The sequence below is a fragment of the Anomaloglossus baeobatrachus genome, chromosome 9 (assembly GCF_048569485.1).
Source record: "Anomaloglossus baeobatrachus isolate aAnoBae1 chromosome 9, aAnoBae1.hap1, whole genome shotgun sequence".
NCBI lineage: Eukaryota > Metazoa > Chordata > Amphibia > Anura > Aromobatidae > Anomaloglossus > Anomaloglossus baeobatrachus.
The window spans coordinates 79,807,907-79,823,703 of NC_134361.1; the positions used below are offsets into that span (position 1 = coordinate 79,807,907).

At 46.2% G+C, this 15,797-nt stretch overlaps 1 protein-coding gene across 1 annotated transcript in view; it reads right to left on the minus strand.

Annotated features, from left to right (window-relative positions):
• IL1RAPL2 (interleukin 1 receptor accessory protein like 2) overlaps positions 1–15,797 on the minus strand; it is a 1,148,049-nt gene that overhangs the window by 14,070 nt on the left and 1,118,182 nt on the right. Inside the window, exon 10 of the mRNA XM_075323820.1 lies at positions 12,948–13,118. Within this exon, the coding sequence (XP_075179935.1) occupies positions 12,948–13,118 (171 nt within the window). The remainder of the gene's footprint in view (positions 1–12,947; positions 13,119–15,797) is intronic.

Here is a 15,797-nt window from a genome sequence, read left to right on the forward strand (position 1 = left end):
TTTCTCTACTTCTCCTCACTGCTGGTGACATATCTCCCAATCCTGGACCCCCCCAGATGGGACACTCCTCTCTACCACCCCCCTATCGCTCCACACTTACTAGTAACTACCACAACCTCTCCAATATAAAACCCATTCCCCTCTCACCCACTCCACCGCCCACTCTCTCTGGAGCGCTGTGGAATGCCGGTTCGGTCTGTAACAAACTGCACATCATTCATGACCTCTAGCAACCTATCCTTTCTGGGCATCACTGAAACATGGCTGACACCATCCAACACTGCCTCCCCTGCTGCGCTATGCTACGGTGGCCTTCACTTCACCCACACTCCTCGCCCTGGCAATAGACAAGGTGGAGGAGTGGGCCTCCTTCTTTCTAACAACTGCAGCTTTAATCCAATCCCACCTTTACCCTCCCTTGTCCTGCCTTCCTTTGAAGTGCACTCTGTCCGCATCTATTCTCCTTCCAACCTCCAAGTGGCCATCATATACAGACCCCCAGGCCCTACCACTTCCTTTATCGACCAGTTCTCTGCCTGGCTTCTACACTTTCTCTCTGCTGACATTCCCACTATCATCATGGGTGACTTCAACATCCCCACTGACACCCGCCAGTCAGCAGCCTCCAAACTACTCTCCCTTGCTTCATCTTTTGGTCTATCTCAGTGGTCCACCTCTGCCACCCATAAAGATGGACACACATTAGACCTTATCTTCACTCGTCTCTGCTCTCTATCTAACCTCACTACCTCCCCTCTCCCCTTATCTGAACACCATCTATTGACCTTCTCGGCTCTGTCCTCCTCACCTGCCCCTCCTGTCCAGCACATATCACACCCTCGCAGAAACCTCGCACACGTCAACATACACACACCCTTTCTGACTCTATCCTACCACTGTCCTCCATATCTTCAGTCCACGACACAAACAGTGCCACCACTTTCTACAATGCCACTCTCACATCAGCTATTGATTCAGTTGCTCCTCTTGTGCATGGCAGAGTGAGACAGATCAATAGACAATCCTGGCACAACAGCCTCACTAAAAAACTGCGGCAAGTGTCTAGGGCTGCAGAGCGGCGCTGGACGAAAACGCACTCCCAGGAAGACTTCACCACATTCAAAAATGCAATTCACACATTTCGCTTGGCCCTTACCTCGGCTCAACAGGAATACTTCAGAAACTTCATATCCTCTTTAACACACAACCCCAAACAGTTATTCAATACTTTCAACTCCCTCCTTCGCCCACCACTGCCCCCTCCAACCTCCCTCATTTCCGCAGAAGAATTTGCCACATATTTCAAAGAAAAGATCAACCAAACCAGACAAGTCTTTTTTGCTCAACCACCACAACCCCTTCATATAACAGACCACTGCTCCTCCCCCATAAACTTCCTCTCCACTATCACCGAAGAAGAGCTTGCACATCTTCTCTCAAAAGCGCACCTCACCACCTGCGCACGTGATCCCATCCCAACCCACCTCCTCCCCAACCTCACCACTATCCTAATTCCAGCCTTAACCCATCTCTTCAACTTATCTTTAACAACTGGTACCTTCCCTTCTGCCTTTAAACATGCAACAGTCACACCCATCCTAAAGAAACCTTCCCTCGACCCAACCTCTGCTGCCAGCTATCGCCCCATATCGCTACTCCCATTCGCCTCAAAACTCCTGGAACAGCACGTCCATGCTGAAATTTCCTCCCACCTCTCCTCTAACTCTCACTTTGAGAACCTACAGTCCAGCTTCCGTCCACATCATTCCACTGAAACTGCCCTGACTAAAATCACAAATGACTTACTGCCAAAGCTAACAACCACTTCTCTATACTCCTACTCCTAGACCTATCCTCAGCCTTTGACACTGTTGACCACTCCCTCCTACTACAGATCCTCTCTTCCCTTGGTGTCAGAGACCTCGCCCTCTTTTGGATCTCTTCATACCTCTCCAACCGCACTTTTAGTGTCTCCCACTCCCACACAACCTCTTCATCCCGTCCTCTCTCTGTTGGTGTCCCTCAAGGCTCTGTCCTGGGACCATTACTTTTTTCTATCTATACATTTGGCCTGGGACAACTCATAAAGTCCCATGGCTTCCAGTACCACCTATATGCCGATGACACTCAGATCTACCTCTCTGGCCCAGATGTCACATCTCTGCTGTCCAGAATCCCAGAGTGCCTATCTGCTATATCTTCCTTCTTCTCCTCTCGCTTCCTAAAGCTCAATGTGGCCAAAACTGAACTGATCATCTTTCCTCCATCTCACCTACACTCTCTACCTGATCTATCTATTACAATAAATAACATCACGCTCTCCCCAGCACCCAAAGTTCGGTGCCTCGGAGTGACCTTTGACTCTGCCTTGTCCTTCATACCACAAATTCAATCCCTCACCACCTCCTGTCGTCTTCAACTCAAAAATATTTCCAGAATCCGTCCCTTCATCAATTCTCAATCTACAAAAATGCTAGTGCATGCTCTCATAATCTCCCGCCTCGACTACTGCAACATCCTCCTCTGTGGTCTCCCTGCTAACACGCTCGCCCCTCTCCAGTCCATCCTTAATGCTGCTGCCCGACTGATCCACCTCTCGCCTCACTACCACCCTGCTTCTCCTCTCTGCATGTCCCTTCACTGGCTCCCAATCTTCCATCGTATCCAATTCAAACTACTAATACTGACTTCCAAAGCCATCCACAAATTGTCTCCTCCATATATCTCTGAACTAATCTCTCGCTACACTCCAAAACGTAATCTCCGGTCCTCCCAAGATCTCCTTCTCTCCTCCTCTCTCATTCGCTCCTCATGCAACCGCCTCCAAGACTTCTCCCGAACATCCCCAGTCTTCTGGAACTCGCTGCCTCAACACGTCAGATTATCTACTACACTTGCAAACTTCAAACGGAACCTAAAGACTCATCTGTTCAGAAATGCCTATAACCTTCAATGACCTCACTGCTTCACCACCGTGCGGAGCTGCCGCCCCACCACCGTGCGGAGCTGCCGCCCCACCACCGTGCGGAGCTGCCGCCCCACCACCGTGCGGAGCTGCCGCCCCATCTACACCCCACCTACTGTCTCCTCCCCATAATCCTATAGAATGTAATCCCGCAAGGGTAGGGTCCTCTTCCCTCTGTACTAGTCTGTCTACTGTAACTTGTATATGTATTTTGTATGTAACCCCCTTCTCATGTACAGCACCATGGAATTAATGGTGCTCTATAAATAAATAAATAATAAAATAATAATAACATAGAAAAAACTATAGCTGGCATGGGTAAAAGGCTTCAACCAGCATAAATAGCAGGGGAGAAGATGTGATATGCCTCACCACAACATGTGATTAAAGGAGCAAGCAGATTAGCAGAGCTTAACTCTTGCTAGCCTGCCTATAAATCTGCACACAGCAGGTTGATGCCCGAGTCTGCCTATGTTGATCCCAGATACCAGAGAAACCATCGGACAAAGTGTCAGAATCTGCAATCTGAACATAGCTGAATGCCGCCATGACAGTCAGTGAAGTTTGTGCAAGCCTGTGTGTGACGACAATGTGCTAAATTCATTAAGTGATGCATTTGGCACATCTTATCAGTGCGTACAGCTTCGTACGCTTTGTCAGAAATGGTATTCCTGTCAAGGATTGGAGTACCATTTCTTGCATAAGAAATGCTGGCACATTTAATCAACTTGACGATTGTCTCTTTGCACAACCGGATCCTCCTCAGCTCTGCCCATTTAGACAAAGCTTCTAAAACCTGGCGTAAAAATGCCAAAATGTGGAAAACTTGTGCGTAACTCCACTTTGGGCAAAAAGTTTACAACTTTTCAAAGTGTTTTATGCAAGTTTTCTGGTGAAAACATTAATTTCGCCCCTATGTATTTGTACAGACAGTGGGCTCTTAAACTTTCTATTGGGTACATGCTCAGGCAGAAATTCAGTGCTTCAGGTTGTTGAGCAGGCCGCTGCAGAGAGGCTTATTGGCAATGGGGTAAGGAGTGCAGTAGGGAGTCTAATGACTTGGACCTCCACCCATCTGCTAACTACTAGAGGACTTCTTTTTTGTCCATCTCCAAACCTAAAAGAAAGACTGTTTTGTTTTGTTTCCCAGAAGAGTCAACACAGTTAAGTAAATCCCCTAAAAGGTTCCTTGGCACCGTACTAATAATTGTGAAGCAGTAGAAGGTCATCTTACTAAATGCAGTCAATATAAGGTAATACTTGACAAGGCTTTTAGGTTTATAAATAACTGGGACAATTTGCCACTGATACATCTCTTCCAAAGCTTGAAATCAAGAACAGCATGCCAAGGCATCTTTGCACGAAATGGAATGATTTTGATTAGTTATTCTTTGTATCTAAAGATGTCTGAAAGGGGATTTTATGTTCTTTCAGAGTATTTTTTATCACAAATACTTAGTCACTCAGCACAAAATGACTGTTCTGACAAGGCACCACACCTTTTAGGAGACATAGCCCTAAAAAAAGAATCATACCTTTACTGTCCAAATCTTTCTCTTTGCTAGAAATCCTATTTTATTCAAAAATGCCATTGGGGTGTTCAGTGCAGCCTTAAGGTCCAGTCACACTAAGCAACTTACCAGCGATTCCAACAACGATAGGGATCGCTGGTAAGTTGCTAGGAGGTTGCTGGTGAGATGTCACACTGCGACGCTCCAGCGATCCCACCAGCAACCTGACCTGGCAGGGATCGCTGGAGCGTCGCCACACGAGTTGCTGGTGAGCTCACCAGCAACCAGTGACCAGCCCCCAGCGCCGCGTGGAAGATGCTGCGCTTGGTAACTAAGGTAAATATCGGGTAACCAACCCGATATTTACCTTGGTTACCAGCTCACGCAGCTACACGTGCAGAGAGCAGCGCACACTGAGCGCTGGCTCCCTGCTCTCCTAGTACAGCACACATCGGGTTAATTACCCGATGTGTGCTGCAGCTAAATGTGCACAGAGCAGGGAGCAGCGCACAATGCTTAGCGCTGGCTCCCTGCTTTCCTAGCTACAGCACACATCGGGTTAATTAACCCGATGTGTCCTGCAGCTACATGTGCACAGAGCAGGAGCCGTCACTGACAGTGAGAGCGGCGGAGGCTGGTAACAAAGGTAAATATCGGGTAACCAAGGACAGGGCTTCTTGGTTACCCGATGTTTACATTGGTTACCAGCCTCCGCAGAAGCCGGCTCCCTGCTCACTGCACATTTAGTTGTTGCTGTCTCGCTGTCACACACAGCGATCTGTGCTTCACAGCGGGACAGCAACAACTAAAAAATGGCCCAGGACATTCAGCAACAACCAACGACCTCACAGCAGGGGCCAGGTTGTTGCTGGATGTCACACACAGCAACATCGCTAGCAAGTCACAAAAGTTGTTTGTTAACAGCGATGTTGCTAGCGATGTTGCTTAGTGTGACGGGGCCTTTAGTAAAGGGAGCAATTTTGTGCGCTTTGGTGCCTACTTGTTTTCTATCTAGCTACTGTATTTTTTGGATTGTAAGATGCACTTTTCCTCCCAAAAATGGGAGGAAAGTGAGGGTTGGGTCTTAAAATCCGAATGTAGCTTACCGGGGGTGGTGAAGAGGGGTCTCAGGAGGCAGATGCAATGCTGTGCAGCTCTGCTCTGTACGGTTTGCGGGCGGTGATGCTCTGTACACTGGGCAGGCGGCGCTGCTCTGTACGGCGGCCGGTGGCTTCTCTGTATGGCGGTTGCTCTGTATGGCGGCTGGCGCCTGCTCTGTGCGTTGGCTGCTCTGTACGGCGGCTGGTGCCTGCTCTGTACAGCCACCGGCAGTGCTGCTCTATACGGCAGCTGACGGCGCTGCTCTCAGCAGCGGGTGATGAGGTATAGGCCATTCTTAAGATGTCAGCGGTGAAGACTTCAAATAATGGCGCCCAGAATCCGCACGTGCACAGATGGAGCTTTCGGCTCAAGATCTCATCTACGCACACGTCACCTCTACCTGCCATTTCTTTGAAGCCCTCACCGCCGACGTCTTCAGAATGACCCATGCTCACTGTCCGCAGAGCAGAGCCAGCACAGAGCAGAGTCAGGAGAGAGCAGAGCCAGGAGAGCGCAGAGCCAGGAGAGCGCAGAGCCAGGAGAGCGCAGAGCCAGGAGAGAGCAGAGCCAGGAGAGAGCAGAGCCAGCACAGAGAAGAGTCAGGAGAGCGCAGAGTCAGGAGAGCACAGAGTCATGAGAGCGCAGAGTCATGAGAGCGCAGAGTCATGAGAGCGCAGAGTCAGGAGAGCGCAGAGTCAGGAGAGCGCAGAGTCAGGAGAGCGCAGAGTCAGGAGAGCGCAGAGCCAGGAGAGCGCAGAGCCAGGAGAGCGCAGAGCCAGGAGAGCGCAGAGCCAGGAGAGAGCAGAGCCTGCAGCCCCAACATAGCAGTAAGACACCACCGTATTATAAAACAGACCCCAGATTTTTTTTTTTACCTTTTTTTTTTATCTAAATTTGCGGTGCGTCTTATAATCCGATGCGTCTTATAAAACAAAAAATATGGTATATCCTCTTTTACAGAAGCCAGGTCTGTCAATGAAGGAAGTAGAGGGTGGAGACAGATGCAAAACAAGAAGATGGGAGGTTATGTCCCCCACAAGTAACGGCTTTGTTTGTGCTGATTTGACTTCATTTAGCATTTGAGACACCTTAAAGGGTACTTTGCATGCTGCGACATTGCTAGCCGATTGTAGCGATGCCGAGCGCGATAGTCCCACCCCCGTCGCAGATGCAATCTCTTGTGATAGCTGCCTTAGCGAACATTATCGCTACGGCAGCTTCACACGCACTTACCTGCCCTGCGACATTGCTCTGGCCGGCGACCCGCCTCCTTCCTAAGGGGGCAGGTCATGCGGCGTCACAGTGACATCACACGGCAGGCGGCCAATAGAAGCTGAGGGGCGGAGATGAGTGGGACGTAAACATCCCGCCCACCTCCTTCCTTTCTCATTGCAGGTGGGACACAGGTAAGGAGATGTTCTTCGCTCCTGCGGCTTCATACACAGCGATGTGTGCTGCCACAGGAACGAAGAACAACATCGTACCTGTCGCTGCAGCGAAATTATGGAAATGACCGACACTACACAGATCACCGATTTTCGATGCTTTTGCGATCGTTTATCGGTGCTTATAGGCTTTACAAGTTGCAACGTCGTTACCAGCGCCGGATGTGCGTCACTTTCGATTTGACCCTGACGATATCGCAGTAGCGATGTCGCAATGTGCAAAGTACCTCTAAGGCCGCTTTACACGCTGCGACATCGCTAGCGATGTCGCTCGCGATCGCGCCCGCCCCCGGCGTTTGTGCGTCACGGGCAAATCACTGCCCGTGGTGAACAATATTGCTAGGAAGCGTCACACATACTTACCTTCCTACTGATGTCGCTGTGGCTGGCGAACAAACTCTTTTTTAAGGGTGAGGTTCGTGCGGCGTCACAGCGACATCACACAGCGGGCCAGTAATAAAAGTGGAGGGGCGAAGAGCAGCCGCATTAACGTCATGCCCACCTCATTGCCGGAGGACGCAAGAAGGCTGTTGTTCATCGTTCCTGAGGCAGCACACATCGCTACGTGTGACACTCTGGTAACGACGAACAACAGCCTTCTTGCATCCTCCGGTAATGAGGTGGACGAACAACCTGCGTCCAGAACGAGCAACGATCTTTTGAAAATGAATGACGTGTCAACGATCAACGATTAGGTGAATATTTCTGATTGTTAGCGGTCGCTCGTAAGTGTCACACGCAACGACATCGCTAACGAGGCCGGATGTGCGTAACGAATTCCGTGACCCCGACGACATATCGTTAGATACGTCGTTGCATGTAAAGCGGCCTTTATCATTAGAGTTTTGAATCTTTTAAATTGCATTCATTTTGGAATCTAGGTATATTGTATGTATTGGACACACGATCATGGTAGCATCCTTGAAATTGTTCCAGAAAATAAAATATTTAATTTAGAAGGTTATTGCAGTTACATATTTTTTGTCATAAACATGTTTATTTCCCTTGTGTGCATTTAAACAAAACAAAAAAAAAACGGCAAATTGAACATAATTTCACTCAAAACCTCCCAAATGGGCTAGACAAAATTGTTGGCACCTTTCCAAAACTGTGGATAAACAACTTTATTTCAAGCATGTGCTACTTATTCAAACTCTCCTGCAGCAAATAACAGGTGTGGGCAATATGAAAATAACACCTGAAACCAGATAAAAGAGGGAAACGTTGACTCAAACTTTGCATTGTGTGTTTTGTGGGTGCCACGCTAATTATGGAGAACAGAATGAGAAGAGATCTGTCTGAGGACTTGAGAACCAAAATTCTTGAAAAATATCAACAATCTCAATGTTACAAGGCTATCTCCAGAGATGTTGATGTTCCTTTGTCCCCATGCGCAATATAATCAAGAAATTCACAAACCATGGCACTGTAGCTAATCTCCCTGAATGTGGGTGCAGATAAAAATTTGATGAAAGGTTTCAACGCAAGATAGTGAATAAGCAGTTCCAGTCAAGTTTCAAAGAAATTCAAGCTGTGCTGCAGGCTCAGGGTGCATTAGTGTCAGTGTAAATGTTTTATGATTATTTGAATGAAGTGAAATGCTATGGCAGGAGACTCAGGAGGACCAAAGAGCTCTACCTTGATCTCATCTGTCCATAAGACAGAAGGATTTTGGCTTACACACATATATTTTGGCAAACTGCGCAAACTGCAGTGTAGCTTTTATATGGCTATGTGACAGCAGTGGGGTCCTCTTGGGTCTTCTACTATAGCGTTTCATTTCATTCAAATGACAATGGATAGTTCCTGCTGATATTGATGCACACCAAGCCTGCAAGACAGCTTGAATTTCTTTGGAACTTGATTGGGGCTGCTTATCCACTATCCGGACTATTCTGAGTTGCAACCTTTGCTCAATTTTTCTCTACCATACACATCCAGGGAGCGTAGCTACAGTGCCATGGGTTGTAAACTTCTTCATTATGTAGCACACCGTGAACAAAGGAACATCAAGATCTTTGGAGATGGACTTGTAAATTTAAGATTGTTGATATTTTTCAACAGTTTTGGTTCTCAAGTCCTCAGACAGTTCTTGTCTCCTCTTTTTGTTATCCATGCTTAGTGAGGCACACACAAACACACAATGCAAAGACTGAGTCAACTTTCCCCATTTTATCTGGTGTCAGATGTGATTTTCATATTTCCCACACCTGTTACTGGGCACAGGGGAGTCTGAATGAACATCACATGATTGAAAAAAGTTGTTTAACCATAATTTTGGAAGGTGCCAACAATTTTGTCCAGCCCATTTTTGGGAGTTTGTGTGAAATTATGTCCAATTTGATTATTAGTTCTCTTTTTTTGTGTTGTCCCAATACACACAAAAGAAATAAACATGTGCATGACAAAAAAATATGTAACTGCAATAATTTTTTGAGAGAAATATTGTATTTTTCGTTATATAAGATGCACCGGATTATAAGATGCCCCTAAATTTAGACATGAAAAAAGAGGGTCTGTCTTATACTCCGGTGGTGTCTTATCAGAGTGGGTATAGCAGCGGTAGTGGAGCTGGGTCACAGGAGGCAGGGGCAGTGCTGGAGTAGGCCGATACTGTAGGCGCTGCTGTGAGGACTGTGCTAGCTGCGGTGGGGGCTGTGCTGGCTGCGGTGGGGGCTGTGCTGGCTGCGGTGGGGACTGTGCTGGCTGCGGTGGGGGCTGTGTGGAGCAAGGCACTGTGGCGGGTGTCACAGATGCTCTGTCAGGGGTGCAGGCTTTAAAGAAATGGCACCCAGAGTCGGCGCCTGCGCATATTGAGCTCTCGGCTCAATAACAAGCCAAGATCTCCTCTGCGCATGTGCCACCTCCTTAAGTACGCTGCTGGGAGCTCAAAGGGCCGGAGGCGGCCCATGCGTAGAAGAGATTTTGAGCCGAGAGCTCCATCTGCACACGCACCGAATCCAGGTGCCATTATTTGAAGCCCACACCGCCGACAGAGCATCTCACCCATAACACCACCCTGCTTCACACAGACCACACCGCAGCCAGCATAGCCCCCACTGCAGCAAGCACAGCCCCCACCGCAGCAGGCACAGCCATCACCGCAGCAAGCACAGCCCCCACCGCAGCAAGCACAGTGCCCATTCTTCACTTCCCGGTAAGCTACATTCGCATTATAAGATACACCTCTCATTTTCCTCCCACATTTTTGGGAGGAAAAGTGCGTCTTAGAATTAAAAAAATACAGTACTTCATTTTCTGGAGCAATTTCAAGAGTGCCAACACTTTTGGCACTAGCTGTATATGATAATTGCATATGATTGTCAAACATTAGCAGTAGTGTTGTACAAAAAGTATGATAAATGAAAAAGTGGCAATGGAAATGAACGGGGTGGTGTCAAAAAAAAGAAATCCATACCACTGTTTAGGTTGAGAATGTGGGAGCCACTAGCAGAAGCACCAGCAGTGGCCATTCCTGTAGTAGCACTACCAAACACAGGGCACAAGTCACCTCTTTAGCCTCTGGTAATTGTATTAGAATATATGGCACACCACCCTGCTAGTCACAACAGCATGATTTAACCTTAGGCAGCGACTACATCTTTTTGAGTAGCATTCTGCACAAAACAGACTACATTATCACAAATGACTAAAGGCTGTTTTACACGCAGCCATATCGCTAGCGATGTCGCTCGTGAAAGTACCCGCCCCCGTCATTTGTGCGTCACGGACAAATCACTGCCCGTGGCGCACAATATCGCTAACACCCATCACACGTACTTAGCTTCCTAGCGACGTTGCTGTGGGCGGCGAACAACCTCTTCGTTAAGGGGGAGGTTTGTGCGTCGTCACAGCAACGTCACACAGCGGCCGACCAATAGAAGCGGAGGGGCGGCGACCAGCCGCATTAACGACATGCCCACCTCGTTGCCTGAGGACGCAGGTACGCTGTTGTTCGTCGTTCCCGGGGTGTCACACGTAGCGATGTGTGCTACCTCAGGAACGATGAACAACCTGAGTCCACAACGACCAACGAGATTTTGAAAATGAACGACGTGTCAACGATCAACGAGAAGGTGAGTATGTTTGATCGTTAACACTCACTCGGAGCTGTTACACACAACAACGTCGCTAATGACGCTGGATGTGCGAATTCCGTGACCCCGATGACATTTCGTTAGATATGTCATTGTGTGTAAAGCCCCCTTTAGAAGGATAATTTTTGGATGTTTTTTAATTTAAAAAAATGTGAAAAGTCTGTCATCACGTTGTAACTTGGAGTGAGGAGGTAGCAGCAGGCAATGTACTCCTCTCTTACGCCCCGGAAAGTTACATGAGGGTGGGGATCCTGACTGGGTGTGTAGACTTGTGCTATGGGGACATTACGCCCTTGCAACATGGATGATGCCAGTGACTACGGGTGGCCAGGACCAATGAAGGAGATCACTACTTAAAAATAAACTCTTTACTCAGTGTAAACTTTGTCAAGATTATGTACAGAAGATAGCAGGTACATACTGTATCTTCAAGAACGTTTCCTACACAACACAGGTGATTTTTAGACAGTCTCTTCGCGTCTCCAAACACAATTTCTTCATTTCTTAAAGTCTACCTGTCTCAGCTTCAAAGTCTCTCAAATACTTAATCAAAACCCAGCTCAGTACTATAATCCAGTTAGTGATAGTCCTATTTTCAACCCGTGGTTTTGCAACTTCCCCTCCTTTTTAAAAGGAGTATGTTTGCCAATATGGCCAGACTTAACTTCTCTGTTTTTGACACTTTGGGAACTACTTCTTGGGGCACTTTATTTGTCTCATGCACTCTTCTAGGCTAGCCAATTATCTCTCAGAGTTGCAAACTCTACGTACCCCTAGGCATCCTATCCTAGGAAAGAAGAATGTTCAGAATTTATATCAACTCACAACTCCTAGAAAAGGCTTGCTGCATTCAGTGTACGAGAGTCAAGTCCAGCTGATTGGCTTGACATAATTAGTACAAAAAGAAGAACATTTCCAGCACTCTTGGTAATAGAAATTCAAAGTTGAAGTTAAAACATTAAGAGCTTGCGTGCTCGAAACGCATAGATTGTGTCTTCTGATAGGTTTTGATTTTTTCAATTTTAAACTACACAATAAATATGTGATGTTTTAACCTCAACTTTAGATTTCTTCTACCAAGAGTGCTGGAATATATCTTCTTTTTGAACATCCTATTCCAGAACCCCTCTCCAGTCAACTACTCTGTCCTTCGGTCAATTCTCTCTCTTTTCTCAAAATCACGCTATTTACTGTCCTAGTCTCCTCTCAAGTCAGGGACACCCACCTCATGTGGCTTTGCTCAATGCCCAGAACTACACTGCACTCTTTCATCTCCTAACAGGAAACTGTCTCTGTCCCTTTACTTTAGCCCCTCCCACTCTGGGCTAGTCCCAAACATTAACTCTATCTATCCCAACTGTAAAGCAAAATACCATCTAACACAAAAATACAAGTCACAATTCATGCTACACATCACAACAATTCTTGCATCTTCAAGGGGGAACATAGGCAGCATGTCCATCTTCTTACAATGCTGTGTCATTAAATAGCGTTACCATCTGTTACTTTGGTAAGGTCATTTCGCTAAGGCTGTGTTTGTGTTAAAGAACTTGAAAGGAGTGGGCTACCGTTCTAGACTTCACTGTGTTACACATCTCTATCAAGGACAATCCACAGGGAATCGAAATTGTCAGTCTTGGTGATTTTGACTTTCAAAAGATTCAATCCCAGAGTGTTTTAACACCTCATATTTTTCCCCTGAAATTGATTCATTAATTATTGTTTAAACAGATGTCTCATTTATACATACATACAGTATATAATTCCTTTTTTTAATAGATGCAAACCCCCAAGAAAAGCTAACATAAGAAATTTGAAACAGACTTACTCCCGCTAGGGATCATGTCCCGGTCTGGAACAAATAGCTTATATCCATAGTGTTTCTCTAGGATATCTGGAAGAATTTCTAGTGCAAACTGTTCCTCCTCCTTGCTTTCATGATCTAATGAGTCCGGATCCACTTTGGTATATGAAAGATAAGCATCATATTCCTTGTTGTCTTTGGAAGAAATCAGAAAATAATATAAATTAGTAGATTTCAATGTTCAAAACAATCATTTTCTTTCATTGTTCGCCTTTCATTTGCTTGTACAGTAGATATCTTTACTTCTATTATGTGTGATTGTATGTATAAGTAATCATTCACACATACATACAATCCTTTTATTCAGGCAATTAGGTATACTTATCAGATTGATTTTACTGGGAAAATGAGCTTGTTGTTGGGTGTATGAAATTTCTGCACCAAATAGTTGAGTTTTCATTGTGAAAGGTTTGCAAAACGTGTGAAAATTTGCAGTGTAAGGCCTTGGGTCCACTTGCGATTAACATAGCCGAGTGCAATCTGATGAAACATCGAATTGCACTCACACCAGTGCAAAACTATGGGGCAGTATCCATCTGCGATTGATTTCTCATGACATGTTGGCATGGGAAATGAATCGCAGCATGCTGTGTTTGGCAGCGAATCTCGGCTCACACGCACCCATACAAGTCTATGGGTGCGTGGGAAACATCGCACTGCACTCGCATGTTTGCAGAGACAGGTAACAGAGGAGAGGGTGAGAGTGCTCCTCCCCTCTCTTCCGCAGCTGTGATCTGATCGCAAGATCAGATCACAATCGTATGACCCTCGGCTCATTAGCATATCACTTCCGATGCTGTATAAATATAAATGGCAAATCCCCATTATTGATCAATTTAGGGTTCTTCAGAAGTCCATGAAAATCGATCAATGCATGGACTACAATGCATGGAGTGGGCGCGGGTGTTCTGACCTGAACTCTATGGCCTCATATATTCTTGCTGAACTCAGTTTAGGAGATCCACGATGTCCACGCATTGTGGTCTCAGCTCTGACCGATATGCGCTGATATCTGAAGGTGTCCTTACATTGAGGCATTTGTCCGATAAGGAATGGGCATCCCTTCTTTATTTTCTCATTGCAACATAGAGGAATGAAAAGTGATGGATCTTCCTTTCTCCTTGTTCACATCACTATAAGCTCTTGTAAAGTATAGTTGTTCATGCTTTTATATGTTACTCATCCAAGTTATTTGGGTTGTCTAATATTTGTGTTATACGACTGAACTGCTTAAAGAATGTGCCATTGGATCCCTGTCTGCAACTTTTCTTACAAAACCATAATACACCACACATCAATAAGATCCCAACTGATGCCATTAAATTCATCCCCTATTAAGGAGACCAATTTGCTATGATGACTAAAGCGGGCTTTACACGCTACGATATATCTAACGAGATGTCGGCGTCGGCGGGGTCACGTCATAAGTGACGCACATCCGGCATCGTTAGTTATATCGTAGCGTCTGACAGCTATGAACGAGCAGAAATACTCACCTTCTCGTTCATCGTTGCTATGTCGCTCATTTTCAAAATATCGAACATCAGGTTGTTCAATGTTCCCGAGGCAGCACACGTCGCTCCGTGTGACACCCCGGGAACGATGAACACAGCGTACCTGCATCCCGTGGCTCCCGCCGGCAATGAGGAAGGAAGGAGGTGGGCGGGATGTTTACGTCCCGCTTATCTCTGCCCCTCCGCTTCTATTGGCCAGCCACTGTGTGACGTCGCTGTGACGCCGAACGTCCCTCCCCCTTCAGGAAGTGGATGTTCGCCGCCCACAGCGAGGTCTTTTAGAAGGTAAGTACGTGTGACGGGGGGTTACAACATTGTGCGACACGGGCAAGAAATTGCTCGTGCCGCACAATTGATGGGGGCAGGTGCGATCGCAAATGCGATCGCACAATAAATTGTGACGTGTAAAGTAGCCTTAAATCCACCTAAGTCATAGTGGGACTGTCAACTACACCCTTGGCTAGACAAGCATAAAGTGTCTTACCTAAGCCATGAGACTCTAAGTTCTTTGAGCTTTGACTCTTTGAGCTATGATAATGATAAGGCATATAAGAGCAAATTTAGGTCATTTATTGCATATCTGGCTAAGATGGCTAGCTATTCCTTATTGTGGCCATCATTTGCTGCTCTACATAATTGTAGCTTGCCAATTTGAGTAGCATTGGATCTGGATTTCATTTTATAAATTACAAAGGGTGAAATCTTTGGTCAGTATCCACAAGAACGCTGCATGAGAATAGAGTATGCAGAATAATATTTGAAAATCTACTGAACCCTTGGATTTCTGCATGACTTTATTTACACTTCTAGTAGATGAGGTTTGGAAAGACCCATTCCAAGTGTATGATACTATAAATTGCCAATGATTTTTGCTGTGGAATCCAAACTGCATGTTTGCAGCAACATCTGTATATACTGTGTTTCCCCGAAAATAAGACGTACCATGAAAATTAGACCTTGTGGCATGATTATACTGGATTTTTAGAGACTGCTTGAAATATAAGCCCTGTTACAAAAAAAATTCCCTAGTTACAATCAGGGCTGGTGTTAGGGGGAGTCAAACTGCACAATTTCTCAGGGCCTCCACTCTCTTAAGGACCCCAGCAGTTGTATTCCAAGGTTAATATTATTTAAGGACCTTTGGTGACTTCACAGTCATGTGACATGATGAAATCAAAGGTCTCTTACACGCTACGATTTCGCTACAGCGAATCTCGTTGGGGTCACGGATTTTGTGACGCACATCCGGCCGCTGTAGCGATGTCGTAGCGTGCGACTCCTAGGAGCGATTTTGGATTGT